The 25209-nt window shown below is 33.6% G+C and overlaps 1 protein-coding gene across 3 annotated transcripts in view; it reads right to left on the bottom strand.

The window, feature by feature from the left end:
* The window catches only part of LOC123537734 (potassium channel subfamily K member 1-like), a 74634-nt gene that overhangs the window by 28621 nt on the left and 20804 nt on the right, over window positions 1-25209 (bottom strand). Inside the window, exon 1 of one of the 3 annotated variants that reach the window (XM_045321535.2) lies at window positions 8541-8807. The exons of 1 other annotated variant lie outside the window; for it this stretch is intronic. In XM_045321535.2, the coding sequence (XP_045177470.2) occupies window positions 8541-8721 (181 nt within the window). In that variant the 5' untranslated portion in view covers window positions 8722-8807. Of the gene's footprint in view, window positions 1-1252; window positions 1517-8540; window positions 8808-25209 lie in introns of those variants that run through there. One more of the 3 variants, XM_045321511.2, reaches the window with a different exon arrangement.

The raw sequence follows: 25209 nt of genomic DNA, 5'->3' as shown, positions 1-25209 counted from the left end.
ATGCATTAACCTGAATAAAACATTTGAGCCGTGCCATGGGAAAACCAACATAGTGGGTTTGCGACCAGCATGGATCCAGACCAGCCTGCGCATCCGCGCAGTCTGGTCAGGATCCATGCTGTTCGCTTTTAAAGCCTATTGGAATTGGAGAAACTGTTAGCGAACAGCATGGATCCTGACCAGACTGCGCGGATGCGCAGGCTGGTCTGGATCCATGCTGGTCGCAAAGCCACTATGTTGGTTTTCTCATGGCACGGCTCATTTATGTTTTTCTTATAACTGTCGCAAATCAAATCTATGCAAGATACATGTTTAATATGAGCATCTGACCAAAATCAGGAACTTCAGTAGAGATATATGTAATTATCCAAATGGGGTATACTATGTGATATGTTTGTATGTTAAATATCATACTCATAATTCTTCAGTACCTAAAACAATTATTGCAGACATTTTCCTTAGAGCACGTTGCTATATACTGCCTTGTGCTGTACATTGTTTCATTCACTTGTAGTCAGTTCAACACCATTCTATACCATAACAAAAATTCAAATCTCGTGCTTTGATAATTAACCATTGCAAATCAAAATTAGGTGGAAACAATTCTGCAAAATCAACTTCTTTTTTCCTGTAATGATTTTTGGTGTAAATAAATAAATGTATTCATTGATGATTTAATTCAGCTACATTTAAAGTTTCGCCGAACTAAACTGAATCTTAAAACTGAAATTCTAACACTTTTAAAACTTTCTTTATTTATATAAATAAAGAAGGATTTTACAGTGTATTATCTTTTCGATTACGAACACGTTTCGCAAAATGACCTACTTTTGGCTACTCCGATTTAAAACCGCATTTTATTCCAGATTAGTATCCCTTCCTGGTGTAATTTGAACGTGTATGAATGGAAATAGATTTTAGTTTTGCGTGCTTTGCTGGCAAATAAAACACTTTTTTTCGATCAAATGCGTTGTAATTAATCACTCAGGCCTTCGGGCTTCGTGATTAGATTACTACGCATCTGAACTCAAAACCGTGTTTTATTTGCCAACAAAGCACGCAAAATTAAAATCTATTTCCCAAGCTTAACATGCAATGTACTATTCAATATGAAGATAATACGGGTTATGTTTATACTTAATAATTTGATTCAATAATAATTTATCGCTTTTTGACATATAATTATTTGATATCATATGATGATGTTTATATAAAAAATATTTAAGATACAATATAACCCAGAGAATGTTACCTGAAATACATGTTGCGTTAGCCTTGAAGGAACTCCGTGAATTATAAATATCAAGTCTGATTTCATCCTCTAGCGGTGCTTCCATGAGTGAAAACACCATTGCTCCGAAACATAAGTAGATTATGTAAACAATAAATAATAATCCGAATCGTATAAAATTCATTTTTCTGTCTTTCCATCTATGAATTTCCTCTTTTAGCGACATGTCTGCAAATTTCACTTGTCGCTTTATTCCTATCTGTTTTGAATGTACTGACAATCTTTCGCTACAAGTACCATCCGTAAGTACCTAAGTATTATGTAAAAGAACAATCAAGCATGCACAAACACGCTTATAAATAAAGTTTTATCAACACATCGATTTCAAATATATAGGAAAATCAAACAATACGTAAAAACACACGAGAAAAGTTTGTAAAACGTAAGATAAATGTATTTTATCAAATCCCAAATCCCGTGCCTGTAAAATATTCAACAACCGATTAGTAATTTTACTGATTTCTACAAATACAAATGTACGTCAATTGTTGATTATTCCGCGTAAACTTATTACACAAAGCAACAGTCTTCCATTGTCGCAGCATTAGAATGCTCGTGACAGCATAATTTTTTCTATAGCATATTAATATTTATACAATATTGGAATGTGATTGTGTCATGCTCTCAATCCGTTGTCAATATTCCAATCAAATAGCGGAATTCAGCAATAGCTTCAAATCTTCCCCCAGGGAGTCATTTAACGTTTTACGTAATTTTCAAAGCAAGTCCAATTTTCAAGACACTGATTGACAATGCGACAATCACCGAAAATGCAATATTACCAAGGTCTTACAAGGACACCTATGTCTGTCTGAAGCATGTCAAAATAGTTATTCTAACACTTTTAAGACTTTCTTTTATATAAACAAAGAAGGGTTTTACCGTGTATTGTCTTATCGATTAAAAAAGATTACGCAAAATGACCTACTTTGGGCTATTCCACCTGAAAAATATTCCTGATTAGTATCTCTTCCTGGTGTAATTCGAACGTATTAGAGTGGAAACTAATTTTAGTTTTGCGTGCTTTGTTGACAAATAAAACACTTTTTTTCGAAGCACGCAAAAGTAAAATCTATTTCCCAAATAAACCCATTGTTCAGAAAATCTGGATACATGTTACACTATTTAAGGACCCGTAATTACATATACGTATGAGATTTCTTCATTCTCGTTTTATAGGAAACTTCCGGAACTCAAGTGCGCACTCAGTTACATCTACGTCCGAAGAGTGACGATCTGCATACGGAAATTGCCGAAACGACGCCTGTTAATGATGAAACATATGGAACTGTACTTATTCCTTCTTTATTTAATAAGAGTTACGACTGTTTTTCGTTCAACTCTCGATATGTTGATTGTATTCCATAATTAGAAACTTACTTATTGCGATCGTCAGTTTTGTTCAATCTGACCGTGTCTTATTCAATCACATGTCTGTAATTCTGAAAGGCGGGCATTTGTTGTCAAATGCTTGTAAAGAGAATATAACTTGACAACAAAATATTTAGCCCTAATGATAAAAATCTAATAAGATCTGCGATATCAAAATCTTGTAATTTTTCAAGCTTTTCGAAAGCATGAAACGCAATTGATCAAATTTCTTGCAATATTCCCGAAAACTAACTTTGTAAATTACGTGACATCATCAGACTTAAAAATATCAAATATTTAGCTTTAATAAGCATGTATGGAGACTATAGTGTATCGGCAACATGAAAATGACATTAAACAAGTGTTTTCCTAGAATATTACAGAAGCTGGTACATTTGCAAGCATTTTCCGGCATGATATGTCACTGCTTAATGGATCTGATACAGAGAAACTAGTTACTGAGCTGACATAATGCGTAGGAGTCCCAATTCCAGAACATAGGTTTTGATGACCATACTTCCGCAATTAAACTGTTAGTGGCAAATGATCTTATTGCTAAAGAAGTAAATGTACGTGACCAAGCTATCATATACCACATATGGAATGGATATTTCATTGTTATAATACGATCTTATACATTCAAGCTACCTTCGTGATACAGTTCCTACGCATTTGAACTCCAGACAATGATTTTATTCAACAATAAAATCACTGTTTGATATATATTATTTCTTAAATAATTTTTACATTTGCATGATAGTAAAACTACGCACGAAAATCTGTTTAAAAAATTAAAACCGACAATAACATAATTTCTCCAGGCAATGTTTGCTTACTTAACCCATTCCGCAACTTAATTCAACAGAACATAACAGAACAGAGTATTTATTTAGATATAAGCATTACAGTTTATCATCTGTCTCAATAACATATTAACAAAGGGCATGCAAAAAAGAGAATGAATGCAAAGTACAAATATATATACATATAGATGAGAGTGTAAACAAAGTGTTACGTCATTTATACAGGAACATTTATCCTCCTATCCCTTAGTTGAAATGCCTTAATAATAAGATTTGATAGTCGATGTAACAGTACTCTATCATTACTATTTATCAAGTTTATAAACTTGAACATACTAGGAGAATTCGTAAAAACTGATGGTAAATTTTTTTTCTCAACTGTCTGTAAGCGTCACATACAAGCACAAAATGGTACTCGTCCGCTAAGTCATTTCTTACACACATATGGCACTTCCGGTCTGCTCTTGGAATATTTCGATGTCTCCCATGCTCTATATGTAGTTTATGCGAGGAAAGTCTAGGTTTTGTTAGTGCCTGTCTATGTTTCACATTGTCTAATATACTTAAGTGAGCAGATACTTCAAAATTTGATTTAATATCTTTGTACAATGTCAACGACCACGAGAATATCGGTAACTTAACGTTGCACACTTTTTCCATTATATATTATGCTTTAAACTTACTGTGTTTGCAATTTATAGACAGCACCTAATGTTAAAAGAAGAGATGATTGGATGATAAACACTTATAGGGCTGGGATCAATTAAACCTATTTCTTTGCCTTTTTAATGGGATTCTCACCACACCAGATATTTAACATCAATTATTAGACTTGTCTCTTAATTACAAACAACATTTGCAACATGTGTCAGGAGGAAAATAAAACAGCATAATTATCATAAACCTAATATCATATACTGTGAAATCATTAATATTCGTGGGGGGACTAATTTTCGTGGATTTCGTGGTTGAGTCAATCCACGAAATTTAATACCAACGAACAAGTAAAATTCCCATTCATTTTATGTTAAAAAGTTTAAATCCACGAATTCATATCCCCACGAAATTGCTGTTTTGACCAAAACCACGAAATTTCATGCCCACGAAATTAAAAGATTTTACAGTATGCCAATTCAACCAATGTCAAATGTATTACAACATGTGTTACTGTGTAAAATATCATTTCAGTGAAAGATACTGAAATGTTTCAATGCAATGGACAAAAGAATGTTACCTGAAATACATGTTGCGTTAGCCTTGAAAGAATTCCTTGCATTATAAACATCAAGTCTTATTTCATCCTCTAACGGTGCTTCCACAAGTGAAAACACCATAGCTCCAAAACATAAATAGATTATATAAACAATAAATAATAATCCAAATCGTATAAAATTCATTTTTCTGTCCTTCCATCTTATAATCTCCTCTTTTACCGTCATATCTGCAAATTTCACTTATCACCGTTTTTGTTTATGTTCTTTTACGCTTCTATATAAAAAATAAAACTAACAAAATCCAAAACGTTATTACATATAATCTACCTCGTTTTCTAATATAAATTTATAATCCGTATCCATTAAGCGTTTACAAACGACCAACCTACTATAAAACCTTACTATGCAAATATTTTATCAACAAATCGATAGTAAACAGGAAATCGAATTATCTGTATGAAAGCAAGTTTCTAGATTTAAAATAAATTTATTCAATAAGTCACACGGTCGTCAATATTCCAATAAAGTATTGATTATTTTTGCGCCCTTTCCAATTATCAAAAGTAATAACCAGTATTTTCCACAGCCTGCGCCAAAATGTATATGAAATATCAATATAATAGAAAAGCGATTAGAAGGTAGGTATCATGGTTTTGTCTCCCTTTAACACCTAATTAAATGGCACAATATCTACTCTGTTCTGTTCTGTTTTGTGACAAAACGTATATTAATACACTGAGACACTGTATTCATCACTTACATCAATATTTCTGTTAAGAAATTTAGAAATTAATTTGATAATTTATTGTAATTTGTAATACTGAAAGTAATTATTGTAATTTTCAAAAGCGATTTCAAAATCAGGATGGAATTAGATTTGCCTTAAAAGTAAAAAAGGTTTAGTTAAGCGTAATTTCATACATTAAAGAAAGCGACCACTCCTATTTTGTCGTATTTTCACTTTTAACAGATAAAAAGAACAGTGATATTAAACAGATGGATATATATGAGGATTCTTTTTTCAAAAATACACATTAAGATGATTTCAGTTTCAAGATCATACTTTGAAAAAAATAAAACAAGTGAATTGCTGCGTGTTTTTCCATTACATTCCACGCAGCAGTAAAGCAATTTGTAAGACCTTTTAGAAAACACTCCTTGTAATTTGAATATTTTAAGTTCCACAAAGCGAGACGTTGAAGAAATGTTTAATGAAGATTATCTTTCAAATTTTTTTTCAATAGTCATGATATCAAAATTATCGCTATACTAAAGGTGAAAGCGGAAATCTGTTTTTGCAGTTCTGTTAGTAAGAACAGGAACTAAGTATTCACCTGCTGGATATGTCAATACAGAAAACTGTCGTCACATCGAAAGAGTTCATGCTACATGACGGCTTTCTGCATTTAATACTAAAGGAAACTCTGTATTCCTACAGGTACAGGTTGCATGTAGAAAGAACCAACCAGTTGGATTGCTTCTCCACATGACGATCCGATTGGAGATCAAAGTTCAAGTCCACAAAAGTAACTGGCTACAACTGATTCAAAGCCTACACTTTGCTACGAAGATTTACTCAAAACCAAATGAAGGAAAATAGAAATGAAATGAAACTGGTAATCTGTCAATGGTCAAATAAAGCCGTAAAGCCTTGATTAGGGCTGTTCAGCTTTGATATGAGTGGGCGACTATTTTCAGTATATAAATAAGGACGTCATTGCGGGCTAGCCTAGGAAAGTCGTCGATAATGCACGTTTTGTCAAAATATATTTTCGCATTTAATTCAGAAAAAACACTAAATTTGCGCTAATTACTGTAGTGTTCATTGGCATGATATTGACAATTTGTGGAATGAAAATAAATTAGAAATTATCAGACTAGAATTCCAGGCTTATGCCGTCGGGTGTGAGTGCAGAGGTCATATCCCCACGCCACCAGTCTACTTTTGACTTTTTGAAGATAAAAAGGGAACAAGAATGAATTGCTCCTAATGACATATCAGTCAAATGTGCATGTAGGGCAGTTTTGTATGGGATACGAACTGGTCCAAAACTTTCAAAAACCACATCTTGCGGTTTAAAAGCGCATCATGCGGTTTATAAACCGCAATATGCGGTGCCTAAAACGCAAGATGCGCTGGAACAGTTTGAACCGTTTGTGCGTGAAATACTAAACCGCATCATGCGGTTTACCCGGCTTTAACCGGATGCAGTATAGTACGGTAGGGTATTGTTTTTCTATCGACCAATGAGAAAGCTCGTTATTCATTTGAGCGCGATTTGCGAAAGATTCAAAGAAAAAAAAAAAAAAAAAAAAAACACAACAGCCAGCTAATATCAAATAATGACAAATTAAAGTAATGGACATCGGAACTCGCTAGTTGTAATGGGATCGATCAATAGGTCACTAGAAGTGTTACAGTCTCAGGATGCTATAGACAGCGCCCACGATGACTAGTCTCAATTCAAATTTCATACTTTTTTCTTTGTAATTGCACTTCTAACGTACTAGAACTAAAATACATAGTCTCCTGTCACAACTTTGCATTCTTTGCATTTGTTAGGAAAACTTTTGTGAGACTAAATACTAAAACAGCGAAACTATTTGACACAGCGAGGTTTATTTCTCATGAATGTACCCTTTAAGCGTATATCCGCCATCGACAATCATTTTCAGAATGTGTTGATAATTGTCAAGTTCAAATATATTATGTAACGGGTATAATTATGACTGAATATTGAATAAATTTCTGTCTGCCCATATTACATTTCGGCCCGTATAAGTAAACAAATTGCACGGTTTTAATTGTTGAAATGTTCTTTTTTACCCATTAAAATCACAGCATCCGGGATTATTAACTCTTTTTGTTCACTTCATTGAAAACAGAATCCGGGATCATTAACTCTTTTTGTTCACTTCATTGAAAACAGAAACGTTTGTAAACGCATCTACCCACTCGGTTGCAAACGACCTTTAGAACATATTTTATTTTGTTTTCCCCATACAAATCACAATATTTTACTGACGTATGCAATTTAGAAATATTATATTTAAGGATAAACGCTGAATAGAATATCTAGTTTGTAAATGCGTCTACCCGGATGAAATTTGGCTGCACGTTTTTTTATCATAAATTGTTACTTGAAACCTTGAAAATATAATATAAAGATGGTAAAGGGGCAAAGTGTCGCCTTTATATACGTTAGACCAATCTGAGATGTCGCCATTAAATGTAACATAGGATCCAAGGTCCTTATCTCACTTGATCCATTTAAGCTTTGTTGAACCGTAATTTTCACACAAACGAATTCGTCACACGTGTGAAAATTTTATACGAATTCCTCACACATTGCGTGACAAGTACGTACGAATATGTCACAAGAAGGTATTGTGAAATTTTCGAGCCCCATTTTAACCACCTCTTAGTATCAACGAAATTTTCACTAATATGTCACACATGTGTGAGGAATTCGTACGACTTTTTCACACATGTGGCGAATTTGTGTGTGAAAATTACGGTTCAACAGAGGGTCAGAATAGCAGAATAACAGAACAACAGAACAATTTCAGAAAGTCGCATATTTGGCATTAGAATTAAGCACACATTTAAAATTTGAAAAAGTCCCATTTTTTTAAGCTCTCAACACTAGCAAAAGCGTGCTAAATCTGCTACTGGTAAACTGACTATTTAATGTGTGAACTGACAGATCAGTTAATTAACCAAACCTGCCTAAACCTGAAACATGTACACCGATCAGTACTCATACTGGTGCAAAAAGGCAATCTGTCTGGCCTGCTCAGTTGTTCCAGAAGCTACTCCGTGTCAAAGTATTCACTAACATAGCAGTAAACTATATATACCTGTAATACATGTCGCTTTTTCCTTAAATGTTTGTCGTAAAATCCTTACATCATGTCGAATTGAAGTTTCTAAAGGGGATTCAACAAGCATGAATCCAAACCCGCCCAGTATCACATAAGCGATATAGATAACACAGAATATCCCAAACCGCAAAGTGTTCTTTTTATGTCCCTCCATCATATGTCAACTGTCTTTCCATATGTCAACTTAGAAATCAGGATTTTAAGGTTTGCAATTTGCTACAGCAAAGCGTATATACTGCGTATTCTCTCAAACATTTACGAGTTAACAAGAATAATATTGGGATAATAGGAGAGAAAATTGAACGTATATTACGAGATAATTATGTTTCGCCAGCATAATTTGAGAAATATCCGTTATATTTATTCAAAAAAATGAAACACTATACATTTTGGAATCTGAGTCCTTATAAAGGTAGTTTCAACCATAAAATATCTATTAGTCTCGGAACCTAGTAATTGTAGCAAAACAGAACTGTAAAATGACGTTATTTAGGCTGCAAAAAAAAATACTTAAAGCGGCTCGTTCATATCGTTTATGCGATTTTCTCTTTCAAAAGACGGCAAAATACTGGTGCTGTGAAAACTGTGCAGATTGGGGTAAAAAATTGTAACATAAAATATTGGATAAAATCAACATTCTTCTTGCTTTTATACCAATATCTAACACATATCTTAACCTACTACATTTATATTATTTTTCAGTGTCAGTCATACATTCTATATCAGACGTTGTTGAAAAAAAATCATTCCATCTGCTGACGAATGGCTTTAAACAGGGGACCTCACCCGGATCCAAAAACTGTTCACCATATTCGTAATGATGATGCAAAAAGATATATTTCGCACCTTTTTTTTAAATTTAAAAATGTTATCGCATTACGTCTGCAAATACAGATGTCATCTTTACCAGCGAAGAGATTGTATCGTGTCATTCAATATTATTATTACACATTGTCACGACATTAACGCAGATATTACGGAGTTTCAATTTAGTAAGGATACTGTTGTTCTGTAAATGTTAGTAACTTAGAGAAAGGTTACATCTGAAACTTTTCAGAAACAAGCATTTCTAGTTATCCTTGACACAGAATTACCAGTAACATTCACTTTAACTGTTATTTTAAGAGCTTATGCTGCAAGATGGTGGGGTAAAAGAAACATTTGAGCCGCACCATGAGAAAATCAACATAGTGCATTTGCGACCAGCATGGATCCAGACAAGCCTGCGCATCCGCAGGATCCATGCTGTTCGATAACTGTTTCTCTAATTGCAATAAGCTTTGAAAGCGAACAGCATGGATCCTTACCAGACCGCGCGGATGCGCAGGCTGGTCTGAATCCTTGCTAGTAGCAAACGCACTATGTTGGTTTTCTCATGGCGCGGTTCATTTGCACATAATATAAATAAAACTATTTCTTTATTAGAATATAAGATACAGCATTTTAAAAATATAAATCTTACCAACACAACATCACGAGAGTTATTCAATACACCATTACGAGAAATAACCATCTTGGAGACGTTATTTAGAAAGTTTACCCAAAGCAGCATAATGAGAGTTTACCGAAACACCATTATGAAAGTTTATCAAAATAAAACACCATTACGAAAGCGGTTCTCGTCAAGAAATAGGAATCAATGTTTCCGCAGACATACAGTGTTAGTTATTGTGAAGAAAGACATTTATTTAATTATTCCATTGGGACAGCTATAAATCTAACATGGTCTAGAAGACAAAAGCGCGATAAATCTTGATTCTGTAACTGATGTCTTTCAAATTTGCAGAATTCATTTCAGAAATCAAGCCAAAACAAGGATAAATATCTAATAGGAAAATTCACGTTCCAAGAATTCAGTGCCCTCATATCACAATCTCGTACATGTTTGAACATGCACAAGATACAAATATACTAATACAAACATGTATTATATAATAAACAAAATAAAACAAATAGACAAGTGGGATATAGAAATATATGAAAAACAAAGCATTTAATTATCTTTATGCAGTTATTCATAGACAGTTACATCTGCTTCACCACTGTTACAATGTATGTTGATGTACAGTTTTTGCGGTGAAGAATAATTTTCCAACATATTTTCATTATTATAATGTTGATCAGTTAGCATTTCAGATTGATTCCAGAATTCCGTGTCAGTTCTAACGGCTCCTGTTTCATGTAGCTATATTGGGAGTGTGTAATTCGTTTTATTTTCTCTAACGTGCATGTGAAAACAACAGATAATCCAGCTCGTGAGGTTTAGACGGACTGTTGGGGGAGGTAACTAGAGTCATGGAGCATGTATAACATTACGAGTTATCTCACTGACAACTTATTTTAGGTACAACTGGCAACCTCCTATTTGTTGGTATATTTTTACAGAAAAAAAGCTGGATAATAATTGCGACAGATTTAACAGTTTTCCTTAATACTCGTCTTTTCATCGTCTTTTCATCACAGTCTGAACGGACGGTTTTAAATTATTAAGGCTTTTATTTATGGGAAACTAAAACACGGCAAATGTTTTTAATTGTCTTATTTGTCTCGAAAATGTCTCCCCTAATGTGACGTTCGTCTCATTAGTGGCAAACGATTTATGAACGTAACAGCACATAAGGCAGGACTACCCGCTTAAAAGTGTGTCTGCTCAGTTTAAAAATGTTACTACTACTTTATGTGGAAAACTATACGAAAATAGATCCACAAAATACAGGTTAGGGTCGTTAAAGGCAAATGTTAGGCACAAATTTGAAAGCCCGTGAAACAAGTTAGTGTCTTTGATGGTGACCGAAATTAAAGCTATGTAATTCTTACCGAAAATAGTTCGCATATATGCGACTCTTAATTACTGCAAATGAACTGTTGTAGGACAAACCTCTCTGAAGAATTGATATAAAAATTAAACATAATTAAACAGCTTGTGAAGAAGAAACCGTTTCATTCACTTTAAACCAGACTTTTCATTTGTTGTGTTTTTGGTGTTTGTTTTTTTTTTCGTGTGTGTGTGTTTTTGTTTTTTTTTGTTGTTATTTTTGTTGCTGCTTTTGTTGTTGTTTTTGTATACTGTGTTCCTTTTTATGGTGAGGCAGTATTACTGGATCTTTGATAGCATTTACCATATGTCCCAAATGTGGCTTATATCCGTCTAAATGTAAATAAAATATTAATACGAAAAGGTCACTGAAATTATAATTTATCATTATTCCCTGATATCATTTGTTTTCTCTGTCAAACATTTAAAGATGCTATCGCTTCAAAATCGATACGATTGCAGTTCTGAATGTTTTCAGTATCAGCTTTTAAGTAAGTTGTCAGACTCTGCGCAAAATTACAAGCGTTTTCAGAGACAGAGTAGCATTAGTTTTATCTGAACAAGTATCTTTCCATTAGTGCACATTAACAAGCGCCTGAGGGAATATCTAACTGATTACCTCTGTAAGAGGACATATGATGTATTGTTTGAATGCTTAACATATAACATTTTAGTCTTAATTGAATCTAGGAGCAATATCACATGTCGCAATTCTGAAAACAAATTCAGCAGAAAATAAATTGTGTCTTGATATGAAAAACCACATGTTCCAAAGAAAATCTTGGACTTGCACGAGTATGGAAATGATCAATACGTTATTCGTTAATCTTGGTTCTAAATTTGCAATCCTCTAAACTGACAAAGCTTGGATACAAACAAACAAGTTAAGGTTTAGTCTTGTCTTGTTTGCCGGTTTGGCAAAGCCATGGTGCCGATTACTGATGACCTTCCTTCCAATAATTTGATACAAAATGATCGGTGACATACTTGTATCGTATGTAGATGGAAAATGATCGATGTCAATTGCATAACTCTATTCTCTTTCACTATTTCTGAATACATAAAGGCCTTACACGGAGATATTGAACGTTGCTTTTGCAGATCACAACAGAAAAAAATATTAATACTGGTGTATACAATAAAGTGTTATTTTGTTTAAACTAGTCTAAAATATGATTACAACTCAACAGAGCTATCTGGTAACAATGAAATCAGAAGAGAATTTCCCTACCTCATTTTACGTTTAATTTCGTACATGTATGTTTTGGGCTTAGCACTGTTTCTCAGCAGTATTTCAATTATATAACGGCGTTCAGTTCAGTTAACCTAACCAGTGTTCCTGTTCCAGTACTAACCTGTTCTCAGCAAGTAACTGCCAACTTCTCAACATGTTTCAGATTGGAGGACGAATTATATCAGATGCAGCGTCTTTTATCAAATCGTCACGGAGAACCTGCGCCTAGCCGGAAACCGAACTCACGAACCCTGCGATACATCTGCGATCTGCCTATTTAGCTTAACATGTGGGTCATCTATCTATATATGTCAGAGACACTGATAATACATTCTGATTGAAGAGAAATCATCAGGTCTCATTACTTTATAATGAGAGGTTTTGGCATTAACTGATTTCATGCTGTCATTAGAAATTCCTTTTGAAAGCTCTAAGTATATATAGACACCCCCGTACACAATTTTACAATAACATATGTTATAACATTGCTTGTTCTATGAAGACTGAGACAAGAATGTAAAATCCAATTGTATAATTCTGCGAGTGAACAGCAGCGGTATACCTAATCGATACGCAAGAGATATATATTGATTGACAACTAGAAATGCGAGTATAACTGTAAAAAATGGGGAACGTGACACTTACTTCTGACCGGCATTGACATCGTGTCAAACCATAACAGAAAGGAAATGCCATTTAACGGAAATCTATGTTTTATCAAAACATGGTGTATATTTTATACCACATAAACATTTTTACATTTACATAAATAAACGTTAGATTTTCTAAATGATTTTACATGGTTCATACCATTTTTGTTGATCAGACACTAGCTGTATGTAGCTTGGCGTCGCGGTAGGCGGGTCACAGATTCGAACTTATTGTTATAATAATTATAATGAATGTATTTTCAGCAAATAAATAAACAGACTCTTTAGATGAATAGTTTAGACGGATTTTCGTACTTTACGTTCGTTTCGCGTTTGAACAAGTTACAGAGTAAATAAGTCGCCCTGTTTCTGGGTCAACCTTTGTTTCAGTTTGTTGCTAAAACAGCACAGAAACATGATATAAAATTTCATTATTTCTAAGTACACGTATTTCAATATAATAAAAGCGCTTGCAATCGGTATAATGAGTGGATTCAAATGACAATCGGCCATTTTTTGTGTTTTCCCCAACATTTTTGCCGTTAAATTAATGTAGATAATGCGAGCAAACAACCGGAGAATGGCAAAATCACATAAGCAAAGCTGTACTTATAAGAAAAGTTTTCAACAAATCACATTAATTTTTTTTTATTTTCATGTAAATTGAATAATGCTACGCCGACGATAGCGTCCAGATTCAACCATAATGATTGCTTAAAGAAAGTCAATTATCAATATAATAAGAGGTCTGTGTTAATTCTGGTAACCACACGCATCACATTGTTCTGCAAAAACGCATTCATGGGAAAAATGCTGACTTTTTCACAGGCTTCAAACTGTATTGTTCTTGGAGCGGAATAATCGGCCATAATTAGTAGGCAGTGAGCGTATATTGTTTGACAACTAGAAATAAGACTGTCGTGAAAAAGACAATAATCTATGTCTATCAATGATATCAGGTGACGAGAGATATAACATATATGCAATGTGTTTTCATAGGTCATCTAGAAAACATTGTATCGGAGTTTGTATCATGTCAACATTTTAAATTTATATAAAATATGTTCGACACTAGCCAGTAGGTAATGATGAACTTCATAATATCGATATAGGTTTAGAAAGATAACCCCGTGCAGAAAATTCAATTTTTAAAACGTTCGAGAATTTTCCAAATTGGTGAAAATATTCACTCACAAGCACTAATACATTTTCTACATAATATTAGTACTACGAAAGTTTCATGTAAAAATGTTTATTTTTCATATCATTCCTTGTTTGCTTTTTTTTTGTTCTTTAAGCAATATTAGACGTCATATTACTTTTGACATTTCAGTAAAATAAGTAAACTAACAGAAAATGTTTTCAGCTCTATTTTCGTCAGTTGTCAGACTCCTACATATCAGCATTTTCTACGATAAAATAAGTTTTTCTTTTAAATCAGAATAAGTAACTTTCCATTAGCGCATATCAAAAACTGCTTAGAGGAACATCTGTACCAATACTGCAGTAAAGAAGACTTAATGAGAGGAAATACCGCTTTATTGTTTAACATATACGAGTTAATTGAATTTCAGCGCATTTCTGAATAAGTCAGTGGTGAGTGAATCGTTTCCAAACATGTTTAAATTACATCTGCATTTTCTACACAAGATCTTGAACTTGTACAAGAATGGAAATGATCAAAAGTATACCACTGCAACAAACGAGAAAAGTTTCACTTGTAAATAAGTAAATGAGCGGTCTTTTTAGCGGTCTTTTTAACAGATAACTTTCGGCAAAACTCGCTTGACTTTTAGTGGTAAGACTCATACTTTCAGTGCAATAATTGCACTTAAAACTATAGACGACTAAAATCGTTTAAAATAGCAATGTAAAAAATCTCACCATGGAAAACAATGTACATCGCTAGTTGTTTTAAAATGTCATAAGAACATTTTCTGAAACATGTATCATATTCAGCCATATTCGCTAAGAAGCAATTCTGTAAAACTTACAGAATAACAAAATTATGTCAGTACTGACAAAAATAGTTTTATAATTCCACGAGTGGAACCAAGCGGGTCGAATCTATTAGCAATGAACGAATATTGATTGCGAGAATGAATTTAGACATATTGTACTGATAGAATCATTTAAATACCGTTAACACTTTTACATTGATATAAATGATGCGTCAACATTTTAATTTTAAAATTTCTTTGGCGTTAATATTTTTACATTTACGCTTGTGGTGGGTCAACATTTTACATTTACATTGATACTATGTTGACAACTTTTACATTTACTTGATCTATTTTAGTTCATTTTAGTACCACGTTCATATGAATGTGTGTGACTATCCATCGGTGTGTGGGTAGCTTGTTCAATTCACAGATTTGAACTTCGACCTACGCTGAAACATTGAACTACTAAGTACGTTTTGTGTTTTTGCTGGAGAAAAGAAAATCCCATTGAATACAGACTCCATTAAAATTGTTTTGCCGGTGCATAAACAAATATGCAGATATTATAAACTGATTTAAAGCTGAACCAGTGAACAGGGCACTATCTCAATTTGTATGGAATTAGGCAAAGATATTATATCAAATTAAATTGAGTTACAAGCTGTATTTCTACTTTCAATATACATGCATTTGCTTTTTCTTCTCTCAAAACATTCGCAGAATTCGCAAAGGCACTTCTTGGAAACAATTGATTGGATTCATCGATAAGGATTTTTTTAATTAAATCTCAATCCAATATGCGATTAACTATTGTGCATTTGTGGAGATTAAAGTTTCAACTGTTCCTCGACTACTATGAGAAGCCATATGCTCAACAAAATACTGCACATTTAATGAACTAATGCTTCAGAGATTTAAACAAACAACAATGTAAGGTACGTTGTTTGTCTTTTGGCTGAGAGCTGTGCAGCTGATTGTTGCCTAGGCAAACTTCTAGACCTTGATTTCAAATCCATATAGCGTTAAAAATAATACGTTAAAAGCCAAATAGTGACAATATAGACCTGAATGTGTGGATATGGTTTCTGAGTAGAATGGACACAGTGAAGGTCTGTTGCTTGTCGTAACCTTGTATAACAATGGTGGCGTTGGAATGAACTTGTTCAGTCTAATATATCCAAAGTTACTAAATTGGACCTTTTGCATAGGAAAACACTAAAAGAAACAGGAAATTTTATACAACAGTGTAAGATTAGAATGCTCTAGGACATCTCATTTAATAAGGTAGCGGACCTGTAATGACAGTCGGCAATTCCCGTGTGATTGCGTTTCTCGCTAGGCAATTCGACATTCTATGGACATAAGGTAGTTTGACGCGCACGTAACATTTGGCAATAACCAAAACATTCCAAAATCGCATGCGGAGAATACGTACTTTGTCAATTGTCATAACGGATTCACTATTACAGTGCAACTTCTGAAAACCGGACCTTCTAAAAACCGGAAACCTTTGAAAACCGCACGAAACTCAAAGTCCCGTTTTTTTCCTTCTTATTCTTTTAAATTTTTAACTTCTGAAAACCGGAACTTCCGAATTCTGAAAACCGGACGATTTTTGAAGGACCGTTTATATTTTAACACTAAAATTGACTTCCGAAAACCGAACAGCAAAATATTTGCCGGTCTGTCTTTAACATGTTTTAATCTAAAAAAACCCGTGGCAAGATGTCAACATGTTCTTTTGTTTATCTATTAGCGGCACACATTTGCTTTGATACACATTATAATCACAATGATCATTTGATGCAAAAGTAAAGAATTAATCAGCGATTACTTTAATTTCTTTTCAATATATAAAAATGATTCATTAAATGTCTTTCGTGTGGAAAACTTTTGTAATGTTTGAATTGAAAAATGATAGATGTTTTAATTGATTAGTTACATCGATTAAACTACGCTTTATCAACACCAATTAAATATTGATGAACTCGGGTTTTCAAAGATGGTAAAATGTAAGGGGAAAATGTTTGAGTAAATGCTATTATTGTTTTATATACATGTACAAAAAAGGAAATTTATTATACGTAATTGATTATCCTTAATGTTTGTAACATATTGATTCAATAATTCTTAAATCAGTTAATGAATCACTTTACACAAATTTGTACAATTAAAAAGGATAATAATTGCCTTCATTCAACGTGTAAGAAAACATAACTCTAGTGCATAATGTCCACTTTGCCTGAAAACTTCCGAACTTCTGAATTCCGGAAACTTCCAAATACCGAACTTTTAGATTGGTCCGGAGGTCGTTCGGTTTTCGGAAGTTACACTGTATTATTATTATTATTATTATTATTATTATTATTATACCAGATTTATATAGCGCCCTTTTCATGATCAATTTCACGTTCAAAGGCGCTTTACATAGTTCAAATGCAGCTACACAGGGCGCAGAATTCATCCTCTACTAGTACAGACACAGAGCGATCTGACCAGAGGGACAGAGTGAGACAAAGCACCCATGACAGGGAGATCAGAAATCAGATACAGGCTTGTCCGGCTAACTTAGCCTAGCTCGTTGCGAATAGACAGCCTGGTACTTTAACGTGCCCAGTGTATAGCACTGATACACGCAAGGATTGCCTGGGTTCCTGACCAGTACACTACTTTTAAGAGAAAATCTCGGGTCATTTCCAAAAACAGAATATTCAGACACCCCCGCTCATCAGCAATTTTGCAAAACCAGTCGTAAACATAATTATTCTGCAACGACAGGCAGGAATAAAATTATATTGTTCAGTAAGAAGAAACGAGCGGTCATAATCGATAAGCAATGGAAGTATATTGATTGAAACTAGAAGGACGAGTTTAACTGTGGAAATAGTATGAATGGGACACTGTCTGTATCCGTCATTAACATCTGGTGATACATGAAATGCTGTTACAATCGTAACCTATGCTTTAATAAAAGAAAATATCATTTCAACATTTCTACAGTCTCATCAAAATACCAGATCAATCATTTTCATTTCAGTATACCGAAAGGTTGTAGTTTGGGTTCATTTGAGTCACTTGTTCGGACTTAATTTGGACCCTGCAACGACTAGTGAAGTAAGACGGAATATGTCTGCATCAGGTGAAGAAAAGCACAATCAATACCTTCGCTTGAATGTAATCTTCTACAAATGAATGAATTTTCCACAGATTACTTCATCTTAATTTGCAGATTAGAAGAATATGAAACGTCTTGTGAAGGATGTTCTGAGGCTATGTGCAATTTTCAGTTTTCGTTAATCTGATCAATAAGCAGCTGATGTCATTTGTAATTTTCCCCTATTAAAACAATAATAGCAGCTAAACTCTTGACTCTTGAATTTATTTTTGAATAACCACGTTTGTTTTATTTATATCAGTTTATTTTTAAAAAGTTTGCCTAGCAGAAATATCAGTATTTTCCGAGACATGTTCCAGCTCGATAAATCTGAAGATGACACACATTAAGAACCGCTTGATAGAACATGTAAGCGCTGATTGCAATAAATGAGTCGAGACAATATCGGTTATCCTTTTAATGCACCAGTTAACAGAATGTGCTGATAATATTTGAGAGTTTACCGAAACAGCATTATGAGAGTTTACCGAAACAACATTATGAGAGTTTACCGAAACACCATTATGAGAGTTTACCGAAACACTATTATGAGAGTTTACCGAAACACCATTATGAGAGTTTACCGAAACACCATAATGAGAGTTTACCGAAACATCATTATGAGAGTTTACCGAAACACCATAATGAGAGTTTATCGAAACACCATTATGAGAGTTTACCGAAACACCATTATGAGAGTTTACCGAAACACCATTATGAAAGTTTATCAAAATAAAATACCATTACTAAAGAAATAGGAATCAATGTTTCCGCAGACATATAGTATTAGTTATTGTGAAGAAAGACATTTATCTAATTATTCCATTGGGATAGCTATAAATCTAACATGGTCTAGAAGACAAAAGCGCGATAAATCTTGATTCTGTAACTGATGTCTTTCAAATTTGAGAATTCATTTCAGAAATCAAGCCAAAACAAGGATAAATATCTAATAGGAAAATTCGTGTCCCAAGAATTCAATGCCCTCAGACCACAATCTCATACATGTGCAAGTCTTTGCAGGGAAGAATAATTTTTCAACATATTTTCATTATAATGATGATTATTTAGCATTTCAGATTGATTCCAAAATTCCATGTCAATTCTAACGGCTCTAGTGTCATGTAGCTAAAATCTCCTGATTTAAATGGGATGTGTAATTCGTTTTATTTTTTCTAACAAACTAACTATTGGTCTCGGGCATGTGAAGACAGTTATTTCTCAAGCGAGAAAGAAAAGCATAATCCAGCTCGTGACGATGTGATCACTTTCATTGGACAAACCGTTGGGGGAGGTAACTAGAGTCATGGAGCATGTATAACATTACGAGTTATCTCACTGACAACTTACGTTAGGTACAACTGGCAACCTCCTATTTGTTAGTCTATTTTTACAGAAAAAAGCTAATAATAATTCCGACAGACTTTCATTTTAACATTTTTCCTTATTATTCTCCATTTTTGTTCCAGGATCTCGTCTTTCCATCGTCTTTTCATCACAGTCTGAACGGACGGTTTTAAATTAATAAACCAGTTATTTATGAGAAACTAAAACACGGCAAATGATCTTAATTTTCTAATTTGTCTTGAAAATGTCTCCCCTAATGTGATGTCGTCTCATTAGAGGCAAACGATTTATGAACGTAACAGCACATAAGGCAAGACTACCCGCTTAAAAGTGTGTCTGCTCAGTTTAGAAATGTTACTACTACTTTATGTGGAAAACTATACGAAAATAGATCCGCAAAATACAGGTTAGGATCGTTATAGGCAAATGTTAGGCACAAATTTGAAAGCCCGTGAAACAAGTAAAGTGTCTTTGATGGTGACCGAAATTAAAGCTATGTAATTCTTACTGGAAATAGTTCGCATATATGCGACTCTTAATTACTGCAAATGAACTGTTGTAGGACAAACCTCTCTGAAGAAATTGATATAAAAATTGAATATAATTAAACAGCTTGTGAAGAAGACACCGTTTCATTTACTTTAAACCAGACTTTTATTTTGTTGTGTGTTTGGTCTTTGTTTTTTTTTGTGTGTGTGTGTTTTTTTGTGTTTTTTTTTTGTTGTTATTTTTGTTGCTGCTTTTGTTGTTGTTTTTGTATACTGTGTTCCTTTTTATGGTGAGGCAGTATTACTGGATCTTTGATAGCATTTACCATATGTCCCAAATGTGGCTTATATCCGTCTAAATGTAAATAAAATATTAATACGAAGAGGTCACTGAAATTATAATTTATCATTATTCGCTGATATTATTTGTTTTCTCTGTCAAACATTTAAAGATGCTATCGCTTCAAAATCGATACGATTGCTGTTCTGAATGTTTTCAGTATCAGCTTTTAAGTAAGTTGTCAGACTCCTGCAAAATTACAAGCGTTTTCAGAGACAGAGTAGCATTAAATATATCTGAACAAGTATCTTTCCATTAGTGCACATTAACAAGCGCCTGCGGGTATATCTAACTGATTACCGCTGTAAGAGGACATATGATGTATTGTTTGAATGCTTAAAATATAACATTTTAGTCTTAATTGAATCTAGGAGCAATATCACATGTCGCAATTCTGAAAACAAATTCATCAGAAAATAAATTGTCTTGATCTAAACATGGTTTATGGAAAGCCACATGTTCAACAGAAAATCTCAGACTTGCACGGGTATGGAAATGATCATACGCTGATGACAAGGCTGGTGTGCAAACAAGTTAAGGTGTAGTCTTGACAGTTTGTTTTGGCAAAGCTGTTGCCGATTACTGATGCCTTTATATGCAACAAATTGATACGAAACGATCAGTGACATACTTGTATCGCTGAAGCAATACCCCAACCTAAAATTTTATATATAAAAAAAGGAAAAATGATCAATCTCTGTTTCACAATTTCTGAATACAGAAGGGCTGTACACGGAGATGCTGCTGGGTTTTTGTGTGTGTGTGTGTGTGTGTGTTTTGTTGTTTTTTTGCCGATCAAAACAAAGAAAAAAATATTAGTGCTGGAGTGAATATTTAAGAGCTATTGATGTTTAAAGGGAAAGACAATGTGGTTCTCATGTTAAATCCTCTGCTACGATTTCTTAAATCATTTAAAGAAGTGAAAGGATTTTCAAAATCGTTTCAAGAATGAAAAAGTTATGAGCATTTAAATATTTTATTGGCGGCCATTTTGTTTCCATAGCAACAAACAACAATATGGCGGATTTACTAAATTTCAAATTACACATTTCAACTGTATTTACTTATTTCTGTAAAATAATTTCTCTATCTTTTCCCGCTATATTGAAAGAAATTACCATGTTTTACATCTTACATTCTAGAAATATGGAATTAATCTATTTAAAAGGTTATTTGCTAAATAAAGAATTCAGCAGTGTGTAAATGACGTCATAAACACACTAAAATGACAGCCTCCATGATCAGCCATTTTTTTTTTTAAATTTCAAACTGCCATATCTTTTTCAACAGTGGTCCGATTTTAAAAATTCTTTCAGCGTTGGTGGCTTTCATAAAAAATTAACTTAATGTCAGGCTTTCCTTGCCTTTTAAACAAGATAAAAATATAGTTTTATAGCAGCTTAAAATACAAATATAACTGAACTGAGCTATCTGGTAACTGAGGCTACCTTATTTACGTGTAATTTCGTGCAGTATGAATGTATGTATTGTATGGTTTGGGTCTAGCGCTGTTTTTCAACAGTAGTTCGGTTATATAGCGGCTGGCAGTTTTTTTGTATTCTCTACTAGTACCAACCTGTTCCTACGCAAGTAACAGCCACCTTCTCGACATGATTCAGAGTGGAGGACGCATTATTTCAAATGCACCGTCTTTTATCAAATTGTCACAGAGAACATGCGCCTCGCCGGGAATCGAACTCACGACCCAGCGATACGTACATCTGCGCTCTTTCTATTGAGCTAGGCGTACGGCTTTTTTTATATATATGAGAGACACTGATAATACATTCTGATTGAAGAGAAATCATCAGGTCTCATTACTATGATGTGAGGTTTAAGTTGTCATTAGAAATTCCTTTTGAAAGCTCTAAGTATATATAGACACCCCGCACACAATGTTACAATAACATACGTTATAACATTGCTGGTTCTATGAAGACTGAGACAAGAATAATAAATCCAATTGTATTATTCTGCGAGTGAACAGCAGCGGACCTAATCGATACGCAAGAGATATATATTGATTGACAAATAGAAATGCGAGTATAACTGTAGAAAAATGGGGAACGTGACACCTACTTCTGCCCGTCATTTACATCTAGTGTCAAACCATAACAGAAAGGAAATGCCATTAAACGGAAATCTTTGCTTTATCAAAACATGGTGTATATTGAATACTACATAAACATTTTGACATTTACATAAATAAACGTGATTTTGCACGGTACATACAATTTTTGTTGATCAGACACTAGATGTATGTAGCTTGGCGTCGCGGTAGGCGAGTCACAGGTTCGAACTTCAAGTACTGTTATAATGTAATGAATGTATTTTCAGCAAATGAATAAAAAACAGATGTGCATAAGCTATACTCTTTAGGTGAATAGTTTAGACAGATTTTGGTACTTTACGACAAGTCTGTTACGTTCGTTTCGCGTTTGAACAAGTTACAGAGTAAATAAGTCACGCTGTTTCTGGGTCAACCTTTGTTTCAGTTTGTTGCTAAAACAGCACAAAAATATATATATAATTTCATTATCTCTAAGTATACGTATCTCCATACAATAAAAGCGCTTGCAATCGGTATAATGAATCGCAACGGTGGTAGAATGTTTATGTGTGGAATCAAATGACAATCGGCCATTTTTGTGCGTTTTCGAGCAAAGATTTCCGCAACAACCAGAGAATGCAGAAATCATATAAACAAAGCTGTACTTAATTATAAGGAAAGTTTACAGTACAATTTTTATAACAATTAGATCAGATCAATACCAAGCCTAATAAGGATTATCAATCACTCAATGCATTGTAAATAAATCATGCATTATACAATTTACAATACAAAGAAAGTAAGTATACTGTGGGTTAGATAGAGAAAGTCAATTATCAACATAATAAGAGGGCTAATTGATATGACGTTAATTCAGATAACCACCGACATCACATATTTCTGCTAAAACGCGTTCATGGGGAAAATGCTGATTTTTTTTACGCAGACTTACAGGAAAAAGCATCAAACTGTTCTGGGAGCGAAATAATCGACCATAATCAATAAGCAGTTAACGAACTAGAAATAAGATTGTCGTGAAAAAGACAACAGTCTACGTTTATCATACATATCTGGTGACGAGCTATTATAAATAACATGTATGAATTGTATTTTCATAGGTCATCTACGTGTTGTATCTATAGAACATTGTATCGGAGTTTGTATCATGTTAACATTTTTACATCCATATAAAATATGTTCGAGACTAGCCATTAGGTGTTGATGAACTACATAATATCGAGATAGGTTTAGAAAATTTCGCTATTTTAAAAAGGTTCGTCGAGACTTTTTCAAATTGGTGAAAAAAATCAGGCACAAGCACTAATATATACTCTACATAATACTAGTATTATGAAAGTTTCATTTTTTTTTACAAAAATGTTTATTCATATCATTCCTTGAAATTGTTTGCTTTTTTGTACTTAAAGCAATATTAAACGCTATATTATCATTATAAGTACATTTGACATTTCAGTAAAATAAGTAATCTAACAGAATATGTTTTAAGCTTTTAAGTTTCAGCTATTTTCGTTAGTTGTCAGACTCCTACACGAATATCAGCATTTTCTGCGATAAAATAGGTGTTTCTTTTAAATCAGAATAAGTCTCTTTCCATAAGCGCATATTAAGAACTGCTTAAAGGAACATCTGTATCAATACTGCGGTAAAGAAGACTTAATGGGAGGAAATACCGCTTTATTGTTGAACATACGAGACAGGCGTTTAGTCTTAATTGAATTTCAGCGCATTTCTGAATTGAATCGTTTCCAAACATGTTTTAAGTACACCTGCATTTTCTACACAATATCTTGAACTTGTACAGGAATGGAAATGATCAAATGTAAAAACCACTTCAACAAACGAGACAAGTTTCACGAGCAAATAAGTAAATGAGCGGTCTCTCTTTACAGATAACTTTCGGCAAAACTCGCTTGCTTTTTAGTGGTAATACCACTTTTAATTGCACTTAAAACTATAGACGACTAAAATCGTTTAAAATAGCAATGTAAAAAAATCTCATCATAGAAAACAATGTACATCGCTAGTTGTTTTAAAATGTCATAAGAACATTTTCTGGAACATGTATCATATTCAGCCACGCTCGCTAACAAGCAATTCTGTAAAACTTACAGAATAACATAATTGTGTCAGTACCGACAAAAATTGTTTTATAATTCCGCGAGTGGTAACAATCGGGTTAGATCTATTAGCAATGAACGAATATTGATTGCGAGAACGAATTTAGACATATTGTACTGATACAATCATTTAACCCGTTAACACTTTAACACTGATATTAATGATGCGTCAACATTTTCATATTTACCTTTCTTTGGCGTTAATATTTTTTCATTTACGTTTGTGGTGGATTTACATTAATACTAGGTTGACAACTTTTACATTTACTTTCAAGAATTATTTCAGTTCATTTTAGTTCCACGTTCATATGAATGTGTGAATATCTATAGGTGTGTGGGTAGCTTGTTCAATTCACAGATTTGAACTACGACCTTCACTGAAACATTGAACTACTATGTACGTTTGTGTTTCTACAGGAGAAAAGAAAATCCTATTGAATAGAGACTCCATTAAATTGTTTTGCCGGTGAATAAAAGAATGTACAG

Source organism: Mercenaria mercenaria, chromosome 1 (assembly GCF_021730395.1).
Source record: "Mercenaria mercenaria strain notata chromosome 1, MADL_Memer_1, whole genome shotgun sequence".
NCBI classification, from domain to species: Eukaryota; Metazoa; Mollusca; class Bivalvia; order Venerida; family Veneridae; genus Mercenaria; species Mercenaria mercenaria.
Note: the sequence above shows the minus strand (reverse complement) of the source record. Positions and strands in the feature narration are given on the sequence as shown.